The sequence below is a fragment of the Syngnathus scovelli genome, chromosome 17 (assembly GCF_024217435.2).
Source record: "Syngnathus scovelli strain Florida chromosome 17, RoL_Ssco_1.2, whole genome shotgun sequence".
Classification (NCBI taxonomy): Eukaryota; Metazoa; Chordata; class Actinopteri; order Syngnathiformes; family Syngnathidae; genus Syngnathus; species Syngnathus scovelli.
In genome coordinates, this window is record NC_090863.1 from 9,766,037 (window position 1) to 9,790,050 (window position 24,014).

The 24,014-nt window shown below is 43.6% G+C and overlaps 1 protein-coding gene across 6 annotated transcripts in view; it reads left to right on the forward strand.

The window, feature by feature from the left end:
• The window catches only part of chd7 (chromodomain helicase DNA binding protein 7), a 40,443-nt gene that overhangs the window by 12,656 nt on the left and 3,773 nt on the right, over positions 1-24,014 (forward strand). For 5 of the 6 annotated variants that reach the window (XM_049746308.1, XM_049746313.1, XM_049746309.1 and 2 more), the window contains 33 exons: positions 1,992-2,446; positions 5,901-6,045; positions 6,293-6,418; positions 6,581-6,646; positions 7,472-7,527; positions 7,748-7,862; positions 8,384-8,467; positions 8,563-8,700; positions 9,615-9,736; positions 9,898-10,141; positions 10,231-10,407; positions 10,511-10,654; positions 10,752-10,850; positions 10,945-11,140; positions 11,226-11,439; positions 11,535-11,730; positions 11,789-11,956; positions 12,210-12,389; positions 12,486-12,596; positions 13,668-13,879; positions 14,808-15,007; positions 15,417-15,576; positions 16,843-16,932; positions 18,438-18,541; positions 19,968-20,097; positions 20,205-20,311; positions 20,654-21,077; positions 21,162-21,370; positions 21,505-22,446; positions 22,800-22,966; positions 23,068-23,322; positions 23,448-23,618; positions 23,728-23,961. In XM_049746308.1, coding sequence (XP_049602265.1) covers positions 1,992-2,446; positions 5,901-6,045; positions 6,293-6,418; positions 6,581-6,646; positions 7,472-7,527; positions 7,748-7,862; positions 8,384-8,467; positions 8,563-8,700; positions 9,615-9,736; positions 9,898-10,141; positions 10,231-10,407; positions 10,511-10,654; positions 10,752-10,850; positions 10,945-11,140; positions 11,226-11,439; positions 11,535-11,730; positions 11,789-11,956; positions 12,210-12,389; positions 12,486-12,596; positions 13,668-13,879; positions 14,808-15,007; positions 15,417-15,576; positions 16,843-16,932; positions 18,438-18,541; positions 19,968-20,097; positions 20,205-20,311; positions 20,654-21,077; positions 21,162-21,370; positions 21,505-22,446; positions 22,800-22,966; positions 23,068-23,322; positions 23,448-23,618; positions 23,728-23,961 — 6,441 coding nt within the window. The remainder of the gene's footprint in view (positions 1-1,991; positions 2,447-5,900; positions 6,046-6,292; positions 6,419-6,580; positions 6,647-7,471; positions 7,528-7,747; positions 7,863-8,383; positions 8,468-8,562; positions 8,701-9,614; positions 9,737-9,897; positions 10,142-10,230; positions 10,408-10,510; positions 10,655-10,751; positions 10,851-10,944; positions 11,141-11,225; positions 11,440-11,534; positions 11,731-11,788; positions 11,957-12,209; positions 12,390-12,485; positions 12,597-13,667; positions 13,880-14,807; positions 15,008-15,416; positions 15,577-16,842; positions 16,933-18,437; positions 18,542-19,967; positions 20,098-20,204; positions 20,312-20,653; positions 21,078-21,161; positions 21,371-21,504; positions 22,447-22,799; positions 22,967-23,067; positions 23,323-23,447; positions 23,619-23,727; positions 23,962-24,014) is intronic. The other variant, XM_049746312.1, reaches the window with a different exon arrangement.

Consider the following 24,014-nt stretch of genomic DNA (forward strand, 5'->3'; position numbering starts at 1 on the left):
GTCTCCTCGACTAAGCTCCATCTGTTCGCTAAGCATAGTTATTACAAATACGTATGCACATACACACACACACACACACGCACGTGGGCTTTCGTCAGCTGCTCAAGGTCACAGCTCTGGCACAGCACTGTTCTTTGACCTTTATTCTACATCACACGCACGTGCACGCGCTGTTGCGTGCCGCACTCTAGTTGACATATAACATGCCTATCTCACCCCTCCCCCGCTTATGAATGCCGTCAGCAAGCTGCCAAACCATCTAACTCGCCCTATCGCTGCAGCTTCTAGGAAATGGCTCTCTAATGCCCTTATTTTTTTATTTTTTGGGTGAGTTCAAATGCAAAAATTGGGGATGGATTTGGGCGAGGATTTCACTTTAGGGTACTTAGCAACCCCTCGTCAGCCTCCTCGGTCAAAGCAATAGTGGGATAGTTTGTCACCATGGCGGAGTGGATCCACATCTGGTCAAGTCAATGAAAAGGGAAACCCGAGTTACATCTTCTGATTATGCCTGGCCAAGATACTCTTCATCAAGCCCCACTTCTAGGCTTAGCTAGCTATTGTCATAACCTATTTCGGAGGTGTTTTTCCTTAAACCCGCAGCATGGTAGCGCTGTTTAACCCAAATGTCTCCATTTCTGTTTTTCCTCTCACCCCCCATTTTTTTCTAGCTATATTTCCGTGTGTCAGCAAGTGTTTGCGTGCAGTGTTTAGTGCGACGTGTGACCTTGCAGCGCTTGGGTGTGACGTGCATTAGCTTTCGCCTGATGCAAGTGGACTTGGGAGTGATTGCACCTCCCCCCCCCCATCTCCACGTGAAGCACATCCAAGCTGGGCTATAGTTTGTTTTACTTGTTAAATTTACTGATGCACACACACACACATTCCGGAACATTTAGACACACCAGTCACAATTTTCTTCCCCCCATATACATTTAAACACTCTGAGGCATAATCTCTTCTGCTCGAATGACACGGATACTCGCAAAAAAACACACACTGTGACTTTTTGAAGTATGGAGATAATTTATTCGTGTCATGATGCCTGATTTCCCATCTGCTACTGGGACCCTGAGCAGCTGGAGCAAGAAAGAAAGGAGGAGGGAGCAATGGAAGAGAGGCAGGGGGGAGAGGCAGCTGGAGTGGCTCTCAACAGCTGGTAACCAGTTTCCTTTCACAGAAAGCATATATTGGAGCAATAAGGAAGAGAAGGAAAGAGGATTGAAATTGCAGGAGTGCAAAAAAGGAAAAATGAGGTGTCAGCCAGTTTGTTTACTAAGGTTAGAATGTTGATGCTGAAGAGGGGGGAGGAAATTACAGGAGTAAGTAGCAGTCCATGTGTGCCTGGATAGCAAGGCTTGAAATGATTTTTTCGTTCTGCGAGAAGACATTTTGCTATTCAATGAATTATTTTGACAGCAAATTTTGAGGATTTTTTTTTTGCAGGCTAAACCAAAATATAAGTATGATGTAATTACGGTCGGGGGCATAAGCGTCACCTCTTATCTTGGTAATATATATATTGGTCCACGGACAAACAAAACATTCAAGTAAACAATACAAAAAATAAAAACAAGAAGGCACATACAATGAATAAATAAGAGCAATAAATAAATAAGAGCAACATGGTTGAAATTGAGCAATATAGTATATATATATGATAATATAGTATAACCGTAATACGCCATGGTTCATCCTCGACTGTAGTGGCTGTAACTGACTGCAGGATCTCATCTGCATATTTGTCTGCATTGAGATTGCGTCCAATGATGACAAGCCTAGTTTTTCCAGTTTCCCACTCCGCCCCCATCAAAAGATGTCATTTTATCAACGCAGCAATCGACAAAGTATTCTCTGTCTTCTCTGCATTTTGATCCTATGTCTCGTGACATAACATGCATTGAATCTAGTCACCTCTTGAAGCTTTTTGTTTTGTTGTAAAGAATGAAATCGCTTGAGAATAACTTGCATTTTTCTTCTTGCCCCTTCAGCATTCCCAGTTGGACCCATCTGCTGATGCTTCAGTAATGGTTCCTGATAGACTGGCTGTCAGCACTGGTGACACTAGACAGCCTGTCAGCTCAGAGCAGCCCAGTGACCAGGAAACTAAGCCAAAAAAGAAGAAGAAAAAGAAAACAAAAGTAGACGATGGAGAAGAAGAAGGAAAAAAGTCCATGACAAAATTAAAGGAAGTCATCAAGTCAGAGTTTCCTTTAATAGGGTGTGAGCAGGGTACTGGCGCAGAAATTGGAGATGGAGGTTCCCAACCTGTTGAGAAGAAAAAGAGGAAAAAGAAACCAAAGGATAAGGCAGAGGGCACTGAGGCCAAAGAGCCTAAGACCCCCAAAATGCCTAAAACACCCAAGACCCCCAAGACTCCCAAAGAACCCAAGGAGAAGAAAGTTAAGAACTCCACACCCAAGGCCAAGATCTCCAAAAAGTCCAGGTAGGAATTATATGATAACCACTATAAAAAGGAATATTGCACATTAATGTCCCTAAAAATTTCCACTGTATGACGAAAGATTGTCTGATTACCGTATTTTCCGGACTATAAGGTACACCGGACTATAAGGCGCACCTTCGATGAATGACCCATTTTAAAACTTTGTCCTTATATAAGGCGTACCATTAATGCATCATGTCAGATTTTTAATCCAAATCAAATCATTCTCCATTTTATCTTATCATGTATCTCAGTTGCTGACTTTTTGTTCCAAAAACACGGGGCAAAAGTGGAGATGCGACTATTTGCCTGATAAAGTCAAAGTTGGTTTCATTGTGAAGGTGGAAACTTGATCAGACAGTGGAATGTGTCAGGACAGCCCCCATTTTTCTCTCGCTCCTTTCTCGGCCTTCCGTCTCATTCCCTTTCCTTCTTTTTCTCTGTTTCTTCTGGCCCTTTTATCCTGAGGAAGAGGGAGGGCCAAAGCTGCAGGCAAGGGTCAACACTGGGGGAGGTGGGCTTATGCGTATGCATGCTTCCATCGGCCACTGGCAAAGAAAGGGGGAGGGGCGACGGGGGGGGGGGGGGGGTAAATTGTTAGCGAGGCGATGAGGGGGCAGGCATTTTTGTATGTGGATTGGGGGAGGGATTTTTTTTTTTTTCTTTGTGGCAGAAAATGGCGTCTAATGATAATGAAGGCCATGCTGCTGACCACTCCACGGCCACAGATCAGTGTCTGCTTGAGTGAGTGAGTGAGTGAGTGAGTGAGTGAGTGAGTGAGTGAGTGAGTGAGTGAGTGAGTGAGTGAGTGAGTGAGTGAGTGAGTGAGTGAGTGAGTGAGTGAGTGAGTAAACAAACTAGCTGTTATCTGTTTTCTGGCTTCCCTCCATCTTGAGTGGCGTCCTGCAGCTCCCAGGTTAATTTAGCATAATAATAGCTGCCGACCATTCACTGCTACTCTAAAATGGTGGACCAACCTCACCCAAGCATCATCCCTTTATTTGCCTTTTGTTCTGGAGATATCATTTTTTTTTGTGGCATAATAAAATGACGCATAAAATGGCGTCCAATTTACATTAGAAATACTGTATCTGACGGCACACCACCAAACAAATATGTCATAAAAATCCGATAATGGTTGTATGATTATCGTTTTACGTTACTCATTAATCAGTGTGAAAAGTGGGCCTTTCTAATTGATCACGACTTGTTCTGCCCTATGAATGGCAACAGGTGGATACACAGATTTATTATCATGGAGACGTGGTTTGGAATCACCGGTCAAATAGTGTTTGTGGAGAGATGTTTTCTAATAGAGAAGCAAACCACAATAACTTAACTTTTATTACTAATCTCATCCTGAGTAATTCAATGATGGTGGGCCTATGCCCTCTTGTTGCCAACTGAAAGAATCAGGTGTTTTACTTTGCCAAGTCAGCTCAATTCGCTCCTTTGACCTTCTCTCTACGTCCTGTTCGCTCGCACCGCCTCTCTGTCTACTTGTCTCAGGAAGTGCAACTATAAATATCCCAGCTCTTAGCTGCCACTCCCTTCCCTGTGTGTGTATGTGTGTGTGCACGTGTGCGCTGTGGGGATTTTGTTTGCAGTACACACACCCAGACACACTTTCTAGTACCGTGCCGGGCGATATGGCGGAAAAATGTATCGCAATATATTTCATATCAGTCAGTATGATAATTCTTTGCTTGCCAATGAGAAGTAGAAATGGGGAGTTGCGAGGTAAATGTTTCCGACTCTTGACGTGTTGGTGAGCGAGTCAAAATTGCACTAACATGGCTACACGCAAAAAAAAAAAAGTTTGTATGCAATAATCCTGCAATCTTCTATCTGGCAAGTGACGCACATGATTGGTTACAGTAGAAACATTGCTTGTAGGCCAATGACGCATTGTTTACTTCTGCAGGTGATGGCATGCTCGCCGCCGTGAACAACTTCTGTCGGGATCTTAGTATGGATGAAAACGCAAAAACGCAGAACGCATCCTTGGCCAAAATGGTCATCACTTTCTTCAATCTTTCATGGTCCATATACAATAGCATAAAAAAATTGAAGGATACCTGGTGGGATACATTGTGATGATCTCCAACCTTGCATTTACTTTTTAAGTGAGAATCCAAGAGCAAAAGACATTTCAGCAGAAGATGAAGTGTGGTTGGGTGATAACCCAGGAAGTTGAGGAAGCAAGACCACGACGAAGGAGGGAGAGAAGCAGCCAAGTAGAGAAGAGCGTGCGTGTGGTGTGTGGCCAGATGGCTCCAGCGTGTGGCAACCAGCCAGAGGAACAGGTGCAGGTCACATGACCAGCCGTTACCACGGAGATGGTTATTGCTCTTGGCATGAGGATGAAAGGAGAAGGGCCCCAGGGACAGCAAGGGAGTGAGCAAGCAGGAGGGACTAGCAGAGAGCCACAGAGCAGGAGAGGGAGAGATGCACATCCATGCTGTGATGCAGAAGGGCAGGCTTGGAGATCCTGTATGTCATTTGAATTGGGTCTCAAACGATGAAGCTCCGTGCACACGGTTCCCTCGGCGCCCACTTTTTCATTCTGAGTCTTTGTCCGTGTACTTTAGGTCTTGGCAAAAATTACACGATTACTTAGTTGTTTTTTTCCGGAGACTCCATGTCATTCAACATCATTTAAAAAAACCGAAGGAAAATCAGGAGGACACATTGTCGTGATTGCCAATCGAACTTATTTTTGCAGCACGATTTAGTTGAATTATGACACCTTCAAAAGCTGAACTTTGGGTTTTGACCAATTAAGTAATTTGCTTGTCGGCGGAAATGTAAGTTTGCGTTGCGGTTATAAATCATGTTGAGGAAAAGTTCAAATGTGCACCTAAGCCAATTAGCTTTTGCCGTTTGTATTCTTTTGTCGAGAACTATCCCTCTTCTGCTAGAACTGATTTTGAATGTATGCAGTGCTGCGTGTACACATGCTGAAGTGCATGGTACATGGGTGTCCTCTGGACTTCCTGTTTAGTGCGTCCACACACACACACGCGCGCACGCACACACACACACGCAAGCTCGTCTTTCTTTCCATGCCAGAGATTAGAGGAAGCATGGGAGCCTCTCAACCTCACCCCTCCCTTTTGCTCTCTCTCTGGGCCCTCGTGTGCTTCCTCTCTGCTTACATCTCTCCATCTTACCCCCCCCTCCACCCCCTTGCAGTCTTTCATCATATTAACCCCCTGTGTTCCGGAGCCTGAGGCACACTAATGATTTCTAAATGGGTAAATCAAACATGGCGACTGCCCTGGGACAGGAATATGCACACACATACACACACGCATTGACACACATACGTGCCTTGTTAGTTTAGGAGCATGGCAAAAGAGCAACGTTGTCTTGTGTTTATAATTTTTTCCAAGAGATAGTCATTTTTTTTTTCCTCTTCGACCCCCCCCACTGTCACCCCTCCCCCCAATAGCAGTAAGAAGGCGGAGTCCGAAGATGGCGCCATTGCTGCCAAGAAGGATTCCAAGAGGAAGCGACAGTCATCAATCAGTGAAGATGTGGAGGTGAAGTCTCCGCCTCCCTCGCCCACAGAAGAGGAGGATGAGGATGGTATTCAGGTACAGAACTCCTTGAAAGCGTTCTTTAGAGTAGCGTTCATGCTGCACCAATCAAACGTACAAATGTTCTTGAGAACCCTTAGTGTGAAATTCACACGTTCCTCCATTTTATCCCTTGAATGACCTTGCAAATATTATTTCTGATCTAAGACACGATATTCCAATCACAACAGTTGACTCAAACTCATAAAAGCTTGAAGTGCTATGGTGCTTAAGAAACACTTCACACATCTCCTCTGACCTCCAGAAGCGGCGCTCCAGCCGACAAGTGAAGAGGAAGCGGTATACAGAGGACCTGGAGTTCCGAATCTCTGATGACGATGACACTGGAGATGATTCACCAGCACCAAAGTCCCCATCGACACAGCTGCAGGTATAGTCTGAGGGTAGCTCGGTCTCGCTTACAAGGTTCCAAGTTTTTGTGCATCTACAGTAATGTGATATTCAAGTATCTCTGGTAACACTCGACACCAGTGATGTTCATAACTCAACACGTACAAGGCTTTATAAGGACGCAATTATTTTGGGGTTCCAGGATGTAGCTGATGCTGATGGACCAGTTGTGGAGAAGATCATGGGTGTGCGTACCACCAAGAAACAGGTGAGCTCGGACATGCACACATATCCACCAAGTTTAACCCCTTCCAAAGTCTTTGCTTAAAAGTCACTCCAGAAGTTTAGTTGTTTTTTTTTTTGATAGATTGAACTTCTAAGTTAAGCCCAGGTATTATTCGACGCGGCTTGTTCTAAAGAAAGCCTGTCGCTTGGCGAACACATGTACTATGCTAAAACAGTAGCGAGCAGCCAACTTCGCTTTTGCCGGCTGTCTTGCCAATTGCCTCTCTCTCTCTCTCTCTCGCTCGCTCGCTCTCGCGCACACACAAGCATTCACGCGCGTGCACAACTCCATTCAGTTTTGACCCCAGGCTTGGCACACAGCCAAAACCACAACACGAGCAACGCCAGACACCAAGCTAGCGTTTCCTCAGGCTGCATGTGTGAGCGTGATTGATGATTCATGGCGTTACAGTAGTAGTGGTGCGGCATGCATGGTGGAGTGCGTGCGTATTTGTGGACTTGTTTGTGTTGAATAAGTTATGGATAATGGAAGAGCAGTTTCGTCCAGTGATTTATATCTCCTTTCGATCGCACTGAATTTGAAATGTATTTTAACTCTATTTAAACCACCTCGCTGTTATTACTTTTATGCATTTATGAAATCAGAGTTGTCTGAACTTGTGCCAGTTCAAATTCATTTCATAGGAAGGGACAAGCAAATGAAGGGGGAAATTTAAGGCAGTCTGTGATTACGTTTTCTTCTTTTTGTCAATTTTACAGTTTTCTAAAATTCTCTCCGCATGGCCATATTCTCTAGTAATACGCTTGACTGATTGTTCTGGGGTTTTTTTTCTCATTTGCCTTTTAGCTGGAGTCACGGGAAGAAGTGGAAGTGGAGGAGTTCTATGTCAAGTTCAAGGGCTTGTAAGTGACACACTTAACATTTTTCCTCGACCGTGTCGAGACCTACTTTTCCACGTTCTCTCATTCCGTCCGTCTCAGTTGTTCCACATGTATTTTGAATCATGCTTATCCCAAGTCACCTTATAATTAAGAATGCCATTAAAATGAAGACACTTGGATTTAGAATAAAATGAATTTTAACTGTTATTTCTCTCTCTTTTTTTTTTTTTCTTTCTCCCAGTTCTTACCTCCATTGCCGTTGGGCAGAGTTAGAAGAACTAGAGAAAGACAAGAGAATACAGCAGAAGGTCAAAAGGTTCAAGGCCAAGCAATTACTTAACACCTTTATCACCGAGGTCAGACTTGAATCCTATCCGACAATCAGCCCTTCACTAACATTCCAGGCTGGCTTTACATTGCAGTTCGAAGTGACCCATTTCAATTAAATACCGATATCGTACCGTTTGCACGTATCTTCTATGGAACCCATGAAACAATACAAATAGCACTCAAGTGATTACACAAAATAGCGGGCAGCAATAACATTAATGCAATCATAAATGGCAATTATTGAAACCTTGCATATGGTTGCGTTGGCAGATTTCCGATACAAATCAGGTTTGTTCACATTTGACAGAAATTATCAGATTCCATGTGCTGCTTTTATTTTTAGGTTGCCTCCATGGCGTGCATCTATATTGTCACTTGAACCATGCAGTGTACATCCAGCCGCTTTCAAGTACCGTGTAATGTAATTTACTGACAGCCACAATTTCCATATGTTATAAAAGATTATTGTCTAATTGAAATGTGTCCCCTTCCCAATCAAGTTCCACATAACTTGCAACGGTAAACTCATTCTTTGGTTTCCGTCCAGATGGATGACGAGCCTTTCAACCCCGACTATGTGGAGGTAGATCGCGTCCTGGACATTTCAGAGAGCACAGATGAAAACGGAGAGGTACTTTGATCTCAGCTTGATATTTGATATCAGTTTGAAGCTCTCACATACTCACCAAGCACACGCATCTCTCTCATTGTGTGCATATGAATCAGAGGGTGACCTTATATTTGGTGAAATGGTGCAGTCTACCCTATGAAGACTCCACCTGGGAACTCAAGGCGGATATCGACCAATCCAAGATAGAAGAATACGAACGTATTGCTGCACGCACACCTAACACTAACAAAGTGGTAAGTATCTCCCATTATATTGCTTAAGCAAATTAAATTACACTGGTTTTGAGTTTTTACATTTTTAATCTTTTTTTTTTTTAAGCCTTCTATTTGTATAGGTAACATGACAGTCTGAAACTTTAGGCTGTTTCCACACATGATACTGCAGAGTTGCTTTTTAGAAGTTTTTCTTTTTATCACTGGGATCTAATTTTAGATATTTACTTGGAAATGACAATGGAGTGTGACCATCATGGATAGATATTGATACAGCATTTTAGCAAGAACAATCAAATACGACTACTTCACACACATTGAAGTGAAAATGTGAAGTCTGCCGCAGGTTGAACCCACAACACTCGAGTCACCAAAGCTTCTCCTAAGATGATGCCGGTGTTTGTGTGTGGGTTGGCCTGCCGCCTGCCGCCTGCCGCCTGCGCCTTCCTTGCTACAGATTTACAGCCCCCTTAACTGCTCTCCACGGGGCAGCGTTCTTGCGGTCGCCCGTGCGCGCGCACACATACACGCCCCGCTCTTGTGGCCTGACCAAACCACTAACAGTGTGTTTAATGCTGAACAGAAGCAGCTGTCTAGTTGTGGCCTTTTTTTTTTTTATCACTTATTCCTCAACTTGTGTCCAGCCCCCTATAATTACTGCCTACTGCATCTTCTGAAGCACTCTTGTCGCAATGTTGCTCAAGGAAATTGCAAAACACTATCCAGAGATGCACAAAAAAATTCGGCAACCGAAAATATTCATCTGAAAATGGCCCAAAAATGTGCATGTGTGGTTTTGCAGTATAGAATGGAGAACTTGGGGATAGGTCAGGGGTCATCCTAGTTATGTTGTAGAAAATTGAGATTATTTGTTTGATCTAAAATGCGTTATAAATCAAATATATTTATATTATTATTCATGTCCTGTTTTTTAGGATCGGCCTTTGGCGGCTGAATGGACAAAATTAGAAGGGTCAAGAGATTACAGGAACGGCAACGCACTCAGGGAATACCAACTAGAAGGTCTCAACTGGCTTACCTTCAACTGGTACAACTCGTGAGTAAAACCATGTTGTTGTTTTTTCTTTTCGATTGTTAGCAGAATTTCATGCCGTATTTAGCCTCCTGGGGAAAGCTGCATTAATAAATGTGGATGGCAAAGTCCCTTCAGATCATAAGCGCACTTTAACCAAGTTCCTCCGCTCCTGTCCTTCACAGACGTAACTGTATACTGGCTGATGAGATGGGTCTGGGGAAAACTATCCAGTCCATTACATTCCTCTACGAAATTTACCTGAAGGGCATTCAGGGGCCATTCCTGGTTATTGCCCCACTCTCCACAATTCCTAACTGGGAGAGAGAGTTCAGGACTTGGACTGAGCTTAATGCTGTGGTCTACCATGGCAGCCAGGCTAGCCGAAGAACTATCCAGGCCTATGAGATGTACTACAGAGATACACAGGTAACTAAAATTTGTTGAAAAGTTTCTGTAAAGTTTATTTGATTAGTTGTGTTAATCTATCGCTTTTGCCTATTCTCCATGCTTTCCAGGGTAAAGTAATAAAGGGAGCGTATCGGTTTGACGCCGTTATAACCACCTTTGAGATGATTCTGGCCGACTGTCCAGAGCTTCGCGGCATCCCGTGGCGCTGTGTGGTCATAGACGAAGCCCATCGGCTGAAAAACCGAAACTGCAAACTACTTGAAGGACTCAAGTTGATGGACATGGTGAGCATGAGTGTTGCTGATGTTTTATGGAATTTGATTTTTTTTATTTTTATTTTTTTCCCCTTTCACTGAATTTCTTGTTACTTGCTACCTTCTCATCCAGGAACACAAAGTTCTGTTGACAGGGACTCCGCTTCAAAACACAGTGGAGGAGCTCTTTAGCTTGCTTAACTTTCTGGAGCCAGAACGTTTCCCATCTGAACTGACATTCATGACTGAATTTGGAGACCTTAAGACTGAAGAACAGGTAAGAATGTGATTTGTCATTTATATGATTTTCTTAAAAATCTTAATTTTGACTTTGGGATTACAATAAACACTTAAACATTATGTCTGTACCAAAGGTTCAGAATCTACAAGGAATTCTCAAGCCCATGATGTTGAGAAGACTAAAGGAGGATGTCGAAAAGAATCTGGCACCTAAGGAGGAGACCATCATTGAGGTAAGGCTTCATCATTTGAATCTGTAATAATATAAACGCATTGTTGTTTAAATCATCTTCTGGAGAAGTGAAAATGTTCATCTCTTTCCGGTAGGTGGAACTCACCAACATCCAGAAGAAATACTATCGAGCAATTCTAGAGAAGAACTTCTCGTTCTTGTCAAAAGGAGGTGCGGGAGGAGGAGGTGGTGGTGGCAGTGGTAGCGGAGGAGGAGGTGGTGGTGTCCCTAATCTCCTCAACACCATGATGGAGCTGAGGAAATGTTGTAACCATCCTTATCTCATTAATGGTATACATTCAAAGTCCGAGATAAATATTACACAGCAAAGCAGCTGTTCCGGTTGATCATTTTTTTTATTTTTTATCTAATGCAGGAGCAGAAGAGAAGATCATTGAGGAGTTTAGGGACTCCCACAGTGGAATGGACATGCCAGATATGCCCCTCCAAGCGATGGTCCATGCTGCTGGCAAACTGGTGCTCATTGACAAACTATTGCCCAAACTGAAGGCCGGTGGTCACAGAGTCCTGGTTTTCAGTCAGATGGTTCGCTGCCTGGACATTTTGGAAGATTATCTCATCCAAAAACGGTGAGATGGGTTGTTGTTGTTTCGGAGTTCAAAAGGGCTCATTTGTCACATGCAGTATTACTAAAACCTGAGGGGGGGGCAATTTTTGTGTCCAGTTATCCCTATGAGCGTATTGATGGCAGAGTTCGTGGTAATCTGCGGCAGGCAGCCATAGACCGCTTCTCCAGACCAGATTCTGACCGTTTTGTCTTCCTGCTGTGTACAAGAGCTGGTGGACTTGGCATTAACCTGACTGCAGCAGATACTTGCATTATTTTTGATTCTGACTGGAACCCTCAAAATGACTTGCAGGTATGAACTAGGTGGTGTGATATATTGTGATGAGCTTCTAAAAATGTTCCTTTTTCAGGCCCAGGCGAGATGTCATCGTATCGGCCAGTCCAAAGCTGTGAAAATCTACCGGCTAATCACCAGAAACAGTTACGAGCGAGAGATGTTTGATAAGGCCAGTCTTAAACTGGGTCTTGACAAGGCAGTCCTCCAGAGCATGAGTGGGCGCGAGAATGCCAACAGTGGGGTAAGCGGCACAACTGGCAACATGCTGAACACACATTGATATTTTTTATTGGGTCTTTTTGTCCATCCATCTCGTTAAAGTTTTTGTTACAATATCAATTTTTATTTTCCATAAACATTGAAATACAATAGCCAATGATCTCCTCCTTTTTGGCATCTTCAGATGAAGTTTCTCAGACTCAACCATTCTTTGATAAACACCATAGCAGCACAAATAATTTATTGTGTAGTAAAACATTTTATTTCTTGTCCAGGTTCAGCAATTGTCCAAGAAGGAGATTGAAGACCTACTGAGAAAGGGAGCATATGGAGCACTCATGGATGAGGAGGATGAAGGCTCCAAATTCTGTGAGGAAGACATTGACCAGATCCTTCAGAGGCGGACCCATACCATCACCATCGAGTCTGAGGGCAAAGGTTCTACTTTTGCCAAGGTAAGGACTTTACTTACCCAAACATTAACCTTCGTATACTACGGTAAATGTCTGCTACATGATTGTCACCAATTAACTTTTGTTCCATCTCAATAGGCCAGTTTTGTTGCTCCCGGTAATAGAACAGACATTTCTCTGGAGGATCCCGACTTTTGGCAGAAATGGGCCAAGAAGGCAGAACTGGACCTGGATGCTATCAATGGACGGGTATAACCCATTTCGTTTTTTTCCCCACACATACTGGTGATGTCACCAATCACTATGTCAGTCTAGAAAATGCGACAGAAAAATCTGAAAAAGAATGATATATTATTTTTTTAGAAGCCTCTCATGCTCTTCTTTAATTACCTGTTTCCCATGTTCCTGTTGTCAACGTGCCAATGTTTGTCCTTGTGTGTTTGAGATCGAGAATGTAAGCCGCTTAGGTCTACTTAACAAAAAGCAGATGCCCAGAGGGTTCACAGATATCACTCAGGGATTTGCTGACAAAACCAAGCTCAGTCATCATAATCATTAATAAGCACCCTCAAACGCAGAAACTCTCTGCTTAATATTCTTATTATCATTCCCGCCTCACCATTAATTTGTTCCATTCATTGTGTATTTGTAATTGTGCCTCCTGGTTTATTTTATGTCCTCCCTGTTGCCTGTCTTTGAGAAGCCTCCATTAGAACATTTAATCCAGCTCGTAGAGAGTGAATATGCTCCACTTGGGCTGCTCCCCCGGGATTTCTTATTGTGAGATGTTAAAATGGAAATGTCCATAGCCCTCAGTGATAATGGTTGCGCTAACTACTGCCCAGCTTGCGCATATTTATCGTAAGCAGGAGGCATTTAAATTAATTAAACTAAATGTAATTCATTAGACGGCATAATTATTGGCAGTTTATATGAGCTGCAATTTTCCCACCATCAGGAATGGAGCACATGAAAAAATACCCAATTATTCTAATTTGGTACAGAACAGGTCGTGTTTAACGAGGTGCATTCTCAATGAGACGGATTAATTTACATGAATGGAACCCTCAGTAAACTCGGTATCGGGTGGACTTTGGGCCTTCTGGACTTTAAGATTGTTTCCTATTTCATATTGACCGTAAATTGTCATAGAACCGAATCAATGGAAACTGGACATTCCAGTACATTCCAAATGTGGCAACACCCTTTGACAAATGAAAAGCGGTCATGCGCAATGACCATGCACAAATCCTGTTGCCACTACCTTTTTAAAACTGAATGGAATATTATTAACATTTTCTGTTTTGTTTTTATTTCCAGAACACGCTGGTGATCGACACACCAAGAGTAAGAAAGCAGACGCGTCACTATAGCAGTGTGAAAGAGGACGAGATGATGGAGTTTTCAGAGCTGGAGAGTGAAGAGGACGAACCCAGCAGACCCTTGTCCAAACCACGACGACCCCAAGACAAAGTCCAGGGCTACCCTCGATCTGAGTGCTTCAGAGTAGAGAAGAACCTGCTAGTCTATGGGTTTGTGAAACGCTTAAATCTGCATATATCAAAGGTTGCTGCATTATGAAGTGAAACAAAACTCACTATTTAGATCTAAATTGTTTCTAGAAGCTCATCAGGTAGACGAGTATACTGAAATGCATTTTATAATAGCCTCTATGTTTGTTATCTCAATGCTGTACAGTGCACACGAGCAAATTGACACACTTGCAGATAGATGGTTATTATACTGAGCATGTCCATTTTCATGGCTGACTTGGCGTGACTGTATGTGCAAAGAAGAACAGTGGGGCTAGTGAGATGCGGGCATTGTTATTGTTACAGTCTAGCCTTGTGGCCCGAGGCTGTAGGACACAAAAACACACTGTCTTTATTGGCTCTGTCCTTGCTTGGGAATGCTCGTCGTCTTTTCCTGTCATTCATGTCACTCCCACTCACTTGTCCACAATTTTAACCAGTCTTGAATCCGAGTAAGGTCAGATTACACGGTTCAGTGAGCACTGAAATTTACAGAATGGAGATTTTTTTGCTCGGGACAGTGTGAAGACTGCCCCGCCTCGCTGTAATTTTAGGTGCTGTTTGTCTGAATCACACACACACGGGAGCTAGGTGGGTCGCAAGTGAAAGTGGGGTCAACAATCCTGTTCCGCTCGCGTGCATGTGTCTGAGCTGTTCGACACCATGATGTGGACGTTCATGAAAGATTGAGGTCATGCCAGTTGTCTAGGTAGCTTAGTTTTCATATTACAAGCTTTCTAAATGATTTGTGTTGTTTTGCATAATATGCAAATGAGTCCGGGCTCTATAATTGTATTCGGCATACATTCGTTTTCCAGATTTTACAATACTTACATTTTCCACATCCTTGTTCAAAGTTAAATTAGTGGTCAATCTATCCACATACATAAATGATTAAAAGGTAATCGTTTTCTTTCCTGTTCTCAAGCTGGGGCAGATGGAGTGACATCCTGGCTCATGGCCGCTTCAAGCGCCCCCTGAAGGAGGCCGATGTGGAGACGATCTGCCGAGCGCTCCTAGCATACTGTCTATTGCATTACCGTGGCGACGAAAACATCAAAAGCTTCATATGGGATCTGATCACCCCAAGTGAAGATGGAACAACCAAAACATTGAGCAACCACTCTGGTAACTATGAAAATGAACATATTACTAGATGCATTCGGTCAGGTAGACAAAGACAATCCATTTTTTCTCTTTTATTCGATTATTATGTCTGAGGTGTGTTAGGCGTGTGTTTGCTCTGATAATGAGGTCCAAAACAAGACCGGCTCAACAATCTTAAAATATTAAAACGCATTCAATATGAATGGTCAACAACCTTTGTGTGGGGAAATCCAACAACTCCCAGAGGCATTTCACTCTGTGGACACTAACCTGGTCTGCAATAAAGTCTTTTCCCCCCCCTCGCTCCAAAAGTGTGCTTTTCTGCCGCATCTCTGAGCTCCGCCATGATTGTTTACATCTGCTTTTGTGAGTCGTGCACCATAAATACCGACGCTATATACCATAAACACCGCTTCCCCCTTTTCTTCAGGACTGTCAACACCAGTACCACGAGGCAGAAAGGGCAAAAAAGGGAAACCCACAGCACCAGCCCCTCAGACACCAAGAGCGGATTGGCTTGCCAGCTGCAATCCTGATCATCTACTGCAAGAGGATAGCTACAAGAGGCACTTGAAGCATCACTGTAACAAGTAAGTCGTACTGTGAACACGCTGCCACCAAAAGTTTGGTGGCGAGAGTTGGAGACTTAACTGCATGACAGTGTTTAAAATGTAGGTGTTGTGTTAAACTCTTTGGAGGCACTTGTAAAACGACTTGATACGAAGCTCCATTTAAAAAAATGTCCTTCTTGTGCCTTGGTTGTAAAAGAGGTGTGCTTTACATACTTTCTGTGGCTCACCAGAGTGGAACTTGTTTGTACGTGCTTATGCTCATCATGAATGTTTGTTTCTGAATGCACACGTGTGCGCATACGTAAGCCAGGTAAGGCAGGCCGACCTGTTGGAACTAGGTGAAAGGTGTTCATGCACATACAGGTACACACCCAGATATATGCATGTGTGTACACCCGCTCACACACCCGCGCACACACTTGGGGGTGATTATGTGGTGCCATCTGCTAGGCTGGAGCACAGTGTTGTGTGGCTAATCAGGCCTGGCACATTGATGGATGAGCATAGAGAGACTGCCAGCAAAAGCATGCACACACACACACACGCGCACCGCGACTTGTGATGCCATTGGTGCGCGTGTACTAACACACACTGCAGAATTAATACCAAGTTACATACTTGCTTGATGCCCTTCCCCCTCATTGCTGCAAATTTGTGTTCCCTCATGATGAGCAAGAGCCTTCGATGTCCTGTGCTCTCTGCTCTTAACAGCGTAGACATGAAGCCATCAAATATACAATGCGCATATTTCACAATAATACATCACGACAGGTGAACTGCTACAGCTACTATATAAACCTAATGTCGGCCCGATGAAAAATGGATGACGACGCGGAGCAAATAAATCCCATGATGCCAGAAAACAGAATTCCTTATTCCTTAAGTGGGAGAGGAACTGATCCACAGATATGGGGCTCGTGAGCACCAGGTAGCCCCCCCACCAAAGACCATATGAGTAGCCTGTGGGCCTGCTCTAAATATAGCTCACTGGTGGAGGGAAGATTGTGATTTTTGTTTCAAAAGCCAGCACTGGTAGAGGTGTATAGAAAGTCTTGCATATGGATATGTTTGATTTGAAATATTATTAACATATTCAATGTATTCACCTTAATCAATGTCATTAATTAGCCAATATTTTTTAGTCATAGCATGATTAAAGGAAGACAGCAAAGTATTCAGGACTGTCCACGAGCCTCTTTTAGGCAGTTGAATTGTAGTTAATACATGCTGTCCCACTGCTTAAAGGCCATTTAGACATTTTTTTTTTCCCCATGCCTTTGTTAGGGTGTTGCTGAGGGTGAGAATGCTCTATTATCTGAGACAAGAAGTCATTGGAGATCAGGCAGAACGCATTCTGGATGGAGCTGACTCCAGGTTGGTGTACTTTAAATTGTTTCATCATAATTTAAAAAAAAAAATTCTCTCTTGAGGCACCATTTCTTCTCTTTGTCCCTGTTGTCCAGCTATTTTTTTTATTCCCTTTTAACATTACTCCATATTCAACAAGTCATCCTAATTCAAATTCATTCATCCCAAAGAAATATCATGTTTTGAAGTGCTTTATGGAACAATGCACACAAAGCCAATCAAAAGGTAGCAGTGTAGGATATTTAATAGTGATATTAAATCAGTTGAAAATAAATTCCAATTTTGCGTTATATTACAATGGTAAGATATCTCATCACAAACGTGATATGATTTGCACCACTTCTCACGGATTATTATAAAACAGATGCCTATGGAGGCATCTTGACAGTGAGCCGCAAAAGAGTTATTTATGACCATGGCATGAATTATTACTCGAGTGTATTTTCGGCTCTTCAAGTGGCCTCTTTGGCAGCCTCTGTTCCTAACACAAGGTCTTCATAAAATTATTCGGGGAAGTTTTTTTTTTTTTTTGACCCATTTTATTTTCAATGGGTTAGGTTTGGTAATTTTTCTGCCCTCAACTTTTTGCTTTTACCTTCTCTTCCGTCCATACACTTTTTTGTCCTTTCTGCAGACCACTTTGGTCTCATCAACTCCCCATCTTCCTCTTAGAACCTTTTCACCCAGATGTGAATGTATTTATAATCTCCAGCATGTCTAGTTTGTGTTGATCCCCCCCCCCCCACCCCTAAATCCCCCTACTCACACGATGGTTACTTTGCCATAGCCACGCATGTGTTCAAGTGAGAGAGAGCAAGTGCAGGCATACGGGATGCCATCGTGCCAACATATGCCAGAGGGATTTAGCACGTCCGCCTTGGCACACTCTCGCGCGTGCGTTGCCAAAGACCGGGCATGCTGCTGTTTTCCGAGATAAGGGACAATTTCCCTGCGTTGTTCTCTTCTCTTGTCACCCTCTGTTTCTCGGCGTCCATTGTCCATATTGTGTATTGTGGTCTCTTTCCATAATCGAGGATTTTGTATTTTGGTGCCATAATGGAGAAGGTATCTGTGGAGCAGGTTGCATGGAAAATATTGTCTTACATGATGGACCTGTTTTTACGTTGCACATGGGTTTTTTCTGTTATTAATAAGTAATCCGATCCAATTTGTGTATTTGGCCGTTGCACACCTCTATTAAATGCTATCAATAGAGGCAACAGTGACTACATGTGTAGATGATTAACTAGTAAAGATGATGACATGGTCTTGCTTACCAGCAGCAGCCAGCTCCTCATTATCATGCAAATATGATTCGCCTTTCCCCTGCAGTGAGTTTAATGCTCTAAGTATGAATGATTTCTAGAAATTCTTTTGTGCTTCTGTAAGATCAATGAAATTGCTTCATAAGATGTCAATTTGAAATATTGCTTTACTAAACATGTATTTGGATGAAAATAGGAGTTTTATTTGGCTTGATGGTCAAGTGACGTGTTTTATCTGCTCTTCAGCGAGTTGGATTTCTGGATTCCTCAGCCGTTCCATGCAGAGGTCCCCACAGACTGGTGGGACAGTGAAGCAGACAAATCCCTGCTCATAGGTGTCTTCAAACATGGTAAGAAACAATCTTGTGGAAAAAACGAACATGGCTGCAGAAACAAATATTTTGTCGATACTTTTACTAGCATTTACGAATGCACGTGTAAAGCATTCCAGAGCCTTCAGACATATTCCAATAAAAACATAAACAATAAATCCACCTATCTCACCGCATCCAAAGCGCTTGGCCAGTCAGCAGTTGATTGGTGTTTCTATGGTGACAGCGGCATGCAACTGTCAGCCTCAGTGTGCTGTGGTGTGTGTGATTGATGGCTCATGTTCAACATTGATTCGGTTTGTTTTCCTCTCCGTTCTGTTCGAGAACTTAATGTTGCAAATACATCAATGTAAATGAAGCGAACAGATTTTGGTGGAAACGTTTGGATTTTTTTTTGCATGCAGTGTTGATAAACCTAACCTTTGCTCTCTACATGCTGCTGATGTCTATTATTATTATTATTATTTGTGCTTTGTTGTGAATGGAGGCTTCCATTCATATTAATTTGTTATAATCGTCGTCATTTTTCCATGATTGCCGCCCTCTATGATTCAATTAGGACTGACACACACTCAAACACACATAGAGGAATACAAAAGGGCTCACCCGTAGTTAATCATAATCCCCATTCACCAGGGAGGCCCTTGAGGAGGGGGGACTGACACACACACACATCCACACGCACATGTAGTGTACAGTGTGTGTGTGCAAAAAAACACAAAAGCGCACGCTAAGAGTGATGGTCTCCGCTGATTAACATTTTAGGATCAATGACTCACATTTTTTCGAATCGAAACATGGACAGAAGCAAACGGGATAGGACGCTAAAGTCACAATGTTTTGTTTCTCCTCGAAACTATTGTTTCCACACCTCATCTGTTTTTTTAATTTTCACTTACTACCTACCTACTCCCGCCCCACCCCTTGTATTTTACTTTCCCCTCCCCTTTTTTGTTTTTCTTCTTTTCGATGTAGCTCTGTAGGATCCTGCACATCTAATAAGTTCTGCCTCAATGCCCCTAACGGACAAACACACACACACGCGTACTGTTCCTCGACCCCGCTCACTTTCACAGACACCATGACACACATTTTCGTCTTCCTCTTGTTCTCCTCCCCTTTTTTCTCTGACACAACAGAGCACCTGCAGGCTCACATGGATACAAGCTTACATGGATACAAACACACTCGGACAACACACACAAACGTACTCGTGCACAGACTGCCTGTCTTGCCAGCAGCTGGTTCCTCTTGTCAGGCCTTCTGCTTCTGTTTTTTGGCTTTTCATTCATTTAACGTTGACGCTGATTGCATATTGGCTATAGCGGCGACATACAAAGCTAATTGATTTTGGCAGGAGTATTGATTTTTGTGGTAAATCTCGAGCCTGTTTGCGTGTGACTTTTTAAAATTCAGACTTACATGTCTTACATTTCCTCGTCAGGTTATGAAAAGTATAACTCCATGAGAGCCGACCCCACTCTGTGTTTTTTGGAGAGGGTGGGTATGCCTGACGCCAAGGCTATTGCCGCTGAGCAGAGGGGCAACGATATGATGGCAGATGGCGTCGAAGGGTAAGATGGGACAGTCATCTATGCAATCTTCTTCTAACATTTGTCCAAATAATAATGACTATAATAAAATTGTGAACTCCTTGCATGTCTTTCCAACGCATCTACAGTGAGGATGAAGATCCAGAATACAAGCCTCTTCGGATGCCTTTTAAAGATGAAATGGATGATTTCACCAACTCTCCTCTCGATGACACCGGGGATGGAGAAGCTGAGGGTATTTATTGTGTTGTTTAATCAAAAGGGAAACATGATTCCTAATTGCACAACTATAAATGAATCGATCAAAATCTGTCAATCAATATGAACCTGAAACATTTTATTTTAAAAATTTAGCGAGTGTACTGGTATATCTATTTATTGTGTTGTTTAATCAAAAGGGAAACATGTTTCCTAATTGCTCAACTATAAATGAATCGATCAAAACCTGTCAATCAATATGAACCTGAAACATTTTATTTTAAAAATTTAGCAAGTGTACTGGTATATCCCCCCCCTCCCCCTTATCTTTATTTGACGTTCATCTCGAATTCAAATCTTTACCCTCTCACTCTTAAAGGTAAATCTGATGAAAATGGCCAAGGTGTGCCTTCCATGGGCGGGGCTGCAGGTTCCAACGAGCGACTCTATTGGCCGGCCGCGTCGGCTCTGACAGCCCGTCTACGCCGCCTCATCACTGCCTACCAGCGTTCCAATCGCAGAGAGCAGCTTCGCCAGGAGGCCCTCAGCAGGCCCGACGGGCGAAGAAGACGACGCCGGGACTTCTTACCAACCATTACAATGGTTACAGATGCAACAGGAGGAGGAGCAGCCTACATCCAAGATCCAACAACAGTGTTCATCGCTGAAGGAACCCCGTACCTAACTAAAGGAAGTGCTTATTTTGCTAAAGGGGGACAATTCATAACAGATGAGTCACCAGTCATGACCACAAGCACCTTGATGACTGATGGAGCCATGTACTATAAGGAAAGACGGCAAAGGTAAAATTATTTCTTACATTTTTATTCTTTTGTCGTGTCACCAATACAGAATTTACATGAAAGAATTTTCTGTTTTGTTTTTAGATGGACTCGTCGTGAGGAGGCTGACTTTTACCGTGTCGTGTCCACGTTTGGAGTAGTCTTTGACACCCAGAGTCAGAAATTCGACTGGACCCAATTTAGAGCCTTTGCCCGACTGGACAAAAAGACAGACGAAAGCTTGGAGAAATATTACTATTCCTTCATTGCAATGTGCAAACGTGTCTGTCGCATGCAGGTCAAAACCGACACAGGTGAGAAATGACGCCCGCGTCCACATCTGACTCTATTTACCCTTTCCCTCCTTCGTAAATGTTAGCGCATTATGGTTTTGACGTTCCTACCTGTAACACATTAAGCAACTGAACGTATCTTTCCGCCTCGGCAGAACTCCCCGACCCCACGCTGATCATCGACCCCATCACAGAGGAACGTGCTTCTCGTACATTGTATCGTATTGAATTACTCCGCCGCATCAGAGAGCAAGTTCTCCCTCATCCGCTACTGTCGGAACGCCTCAAACTCTGTCAGCCTTCCCAAGACCTTCCAGAGTGGTGGGAGTGTGGCCGCCATGACAGGGACCTCCTCCTCGGAGCCTCAAAGCACGGTGTGAGTCGAACGGATTATCACATCCAAAATGATCCTACCTTGTCATTTCTGGAGGCACACCAGCGCGTTACTAGCCAGCGAGGGACTCTTCTCGGCATGGGAGAACTCTGCAAAAGTGGGATAGGAACAGCAGAGAGCAGCCCTTCAGCTCTCCTCACGCCTGCAGAGCTGGCGAGTGTTGCAGCTTCTGCTGAAATAACCATTAGTAGTGCTAAAGTGGCAGCAGAGGAAACCCAGGTGAAAACTGAGGATGAAGATGCCAAGCCTGAAGTTAAAATAGAAGCTGAGAAAGAGGATGCCAGTGATGACATGGAGACTGGAACTCTTGAAAAAATGGAGGAAAACGAGGCAGCTGTTAAAGTTGAGAACGCGGCGGCCACAGCTTCACCAGTGTCAGATGTTAAAGAAGAGACGCAACCCACCTCAGAAAAAGAGACCAGCGAGGAGAATACTCAAAATGTTTCTCAGGAAACCGAACAAGACAAAGAAATAATTGAAGACGAGACAAGCGCGGCTCCCGTTGAGACTGCCGGGGACCAGATAATATCAAAGGTCTCGGAAGATCTTGAAGCACAAACATGTCATAATGCTACAGAGGAGGAAGATGGAGTGGAGAGGGAAGACAGCAAGTCTCCAAAGTCACCTGATGCCGACAAAAGCCCGGAAGAGGAGGAGAGGATGGATGAAGATGACAAATCCGAGAAATCATCGCAGGCTGAAGGTACGAGAATTTGTTTACTTTATTGATTAGAAACACTTCTGATTTAAATGAAGTTTTTTTTTTTTCATTTTTTCCAGTGTTAATTTATTTGCTCAAATAATTACTATAACATGTTCTTTTGTGTGTTAACTACAGTATATATTTTGAATAATTTTTTCCTGGTTGCCTACTTCATATGATTTTACATGACTTGCTCAGAGGCCTATTTTTGGTTTCTCCCTCAAGACTTGACAGAGTTTAAATGGGTCCTCAGTACCAGGGGCAGATAATAAAATGAGCTTGCATCCCTTGATGACAATTTTGAAGCCCTCCTTAATTAAGCCTTAAATATGACTTTCCCTATCTTTTCTTAGCGAGTGCTGTTTCGGAGCAGAAGAACTTTGACGAGGAGAGCATTGCATCTTTGAGCACATCTGTTCGAGATGAAACCAGAGATGGCTTTTGCCCTGATGACCTGACGGAAACTTCGGCCTTGCAGGCCTTGCAGGACAGAACGTATGCCTTCACGCTCTGGCCTAAGGTGCGTCTTATGAAAATGCATCATTCTGTTTTTGAGAGTCCACATTGGTTAGGAAATGATTTGATTGTATTCATCTAACTCTGCTTTTCTCCACATCACAGGATCGAGTGATGATTAACAGGATGGACAACATCTGCGAGGCTGTCCTGAAGGGCAAGTGGCCTGTCAACCGACGGCACATCTTTGACTTTCCTAGCAACCTCATGCCAGGTCATGGCTCCACGATGCCCGCAGCAGCAGTAGCCACGGCAAGCGAGAGCCCGCTGCAGAGGCGAAATTTGGGCGAGCTGACAATGAGCGGGATCCACACCCCTTATGGCGGGATGGAGGATAAAACGCTTTCACCGCATGTTCATGTGAGTTCGTCAAACCTGACCTTCACTGATAAGTCAGTTATGTTTTTTTTAATGCAGAAATGTAGTGGTATTGAAGTTTGTCCGGAGACCGAATGGCTGCGGTAATAGTTGATTTTGTGTTTTAGGATGATCCTCTGGGTCTAACGGCGCCTCGACAAAGGAGGAGAAGAAGGAGGAAGATCGAGATTGAGGCAGAAAGAGCAGCCAAGAGGCGCAACCTGATGGAGATGGTTGCTCAACTGAGAGAGAGCCACGCAACCCTGGAGTCCCAGAGTCAGGCTATGGATCTCACCAAGGTGTGCTCCTCTATTAGAAGCTGTCTTGCTTGTCGAGCCTTTACTCTCATGGAGGAAGAAAAACTTTTTTTTTTTTCAGTCTCTAAAACTGCGTCCTTTTGCTACCCAGGGTATACACCATCAACACAAGAGCTCTCCCTCATTGGCTGGCTTCCCCAGCGCTCTGGTGACCAACCCCTCCCTAAAGGCCCAAATGGAGCTGCTGCAGCAAGCCCCGCCTTCCGGACACCGAGCCAACGGTTCACTGGAAGCTGACCTGCCGATGATGAGGAGGAGGCGGGGGCGCAGGAAAAATGTCGAGGGCATGGAGCTGCTCTTTATGGGCAACAAAAGAGCTGTAGGGGTGCGTTTGTTAGAAAATCAACCGCACAGTCAAGTTACAGAAATCAAAATGAT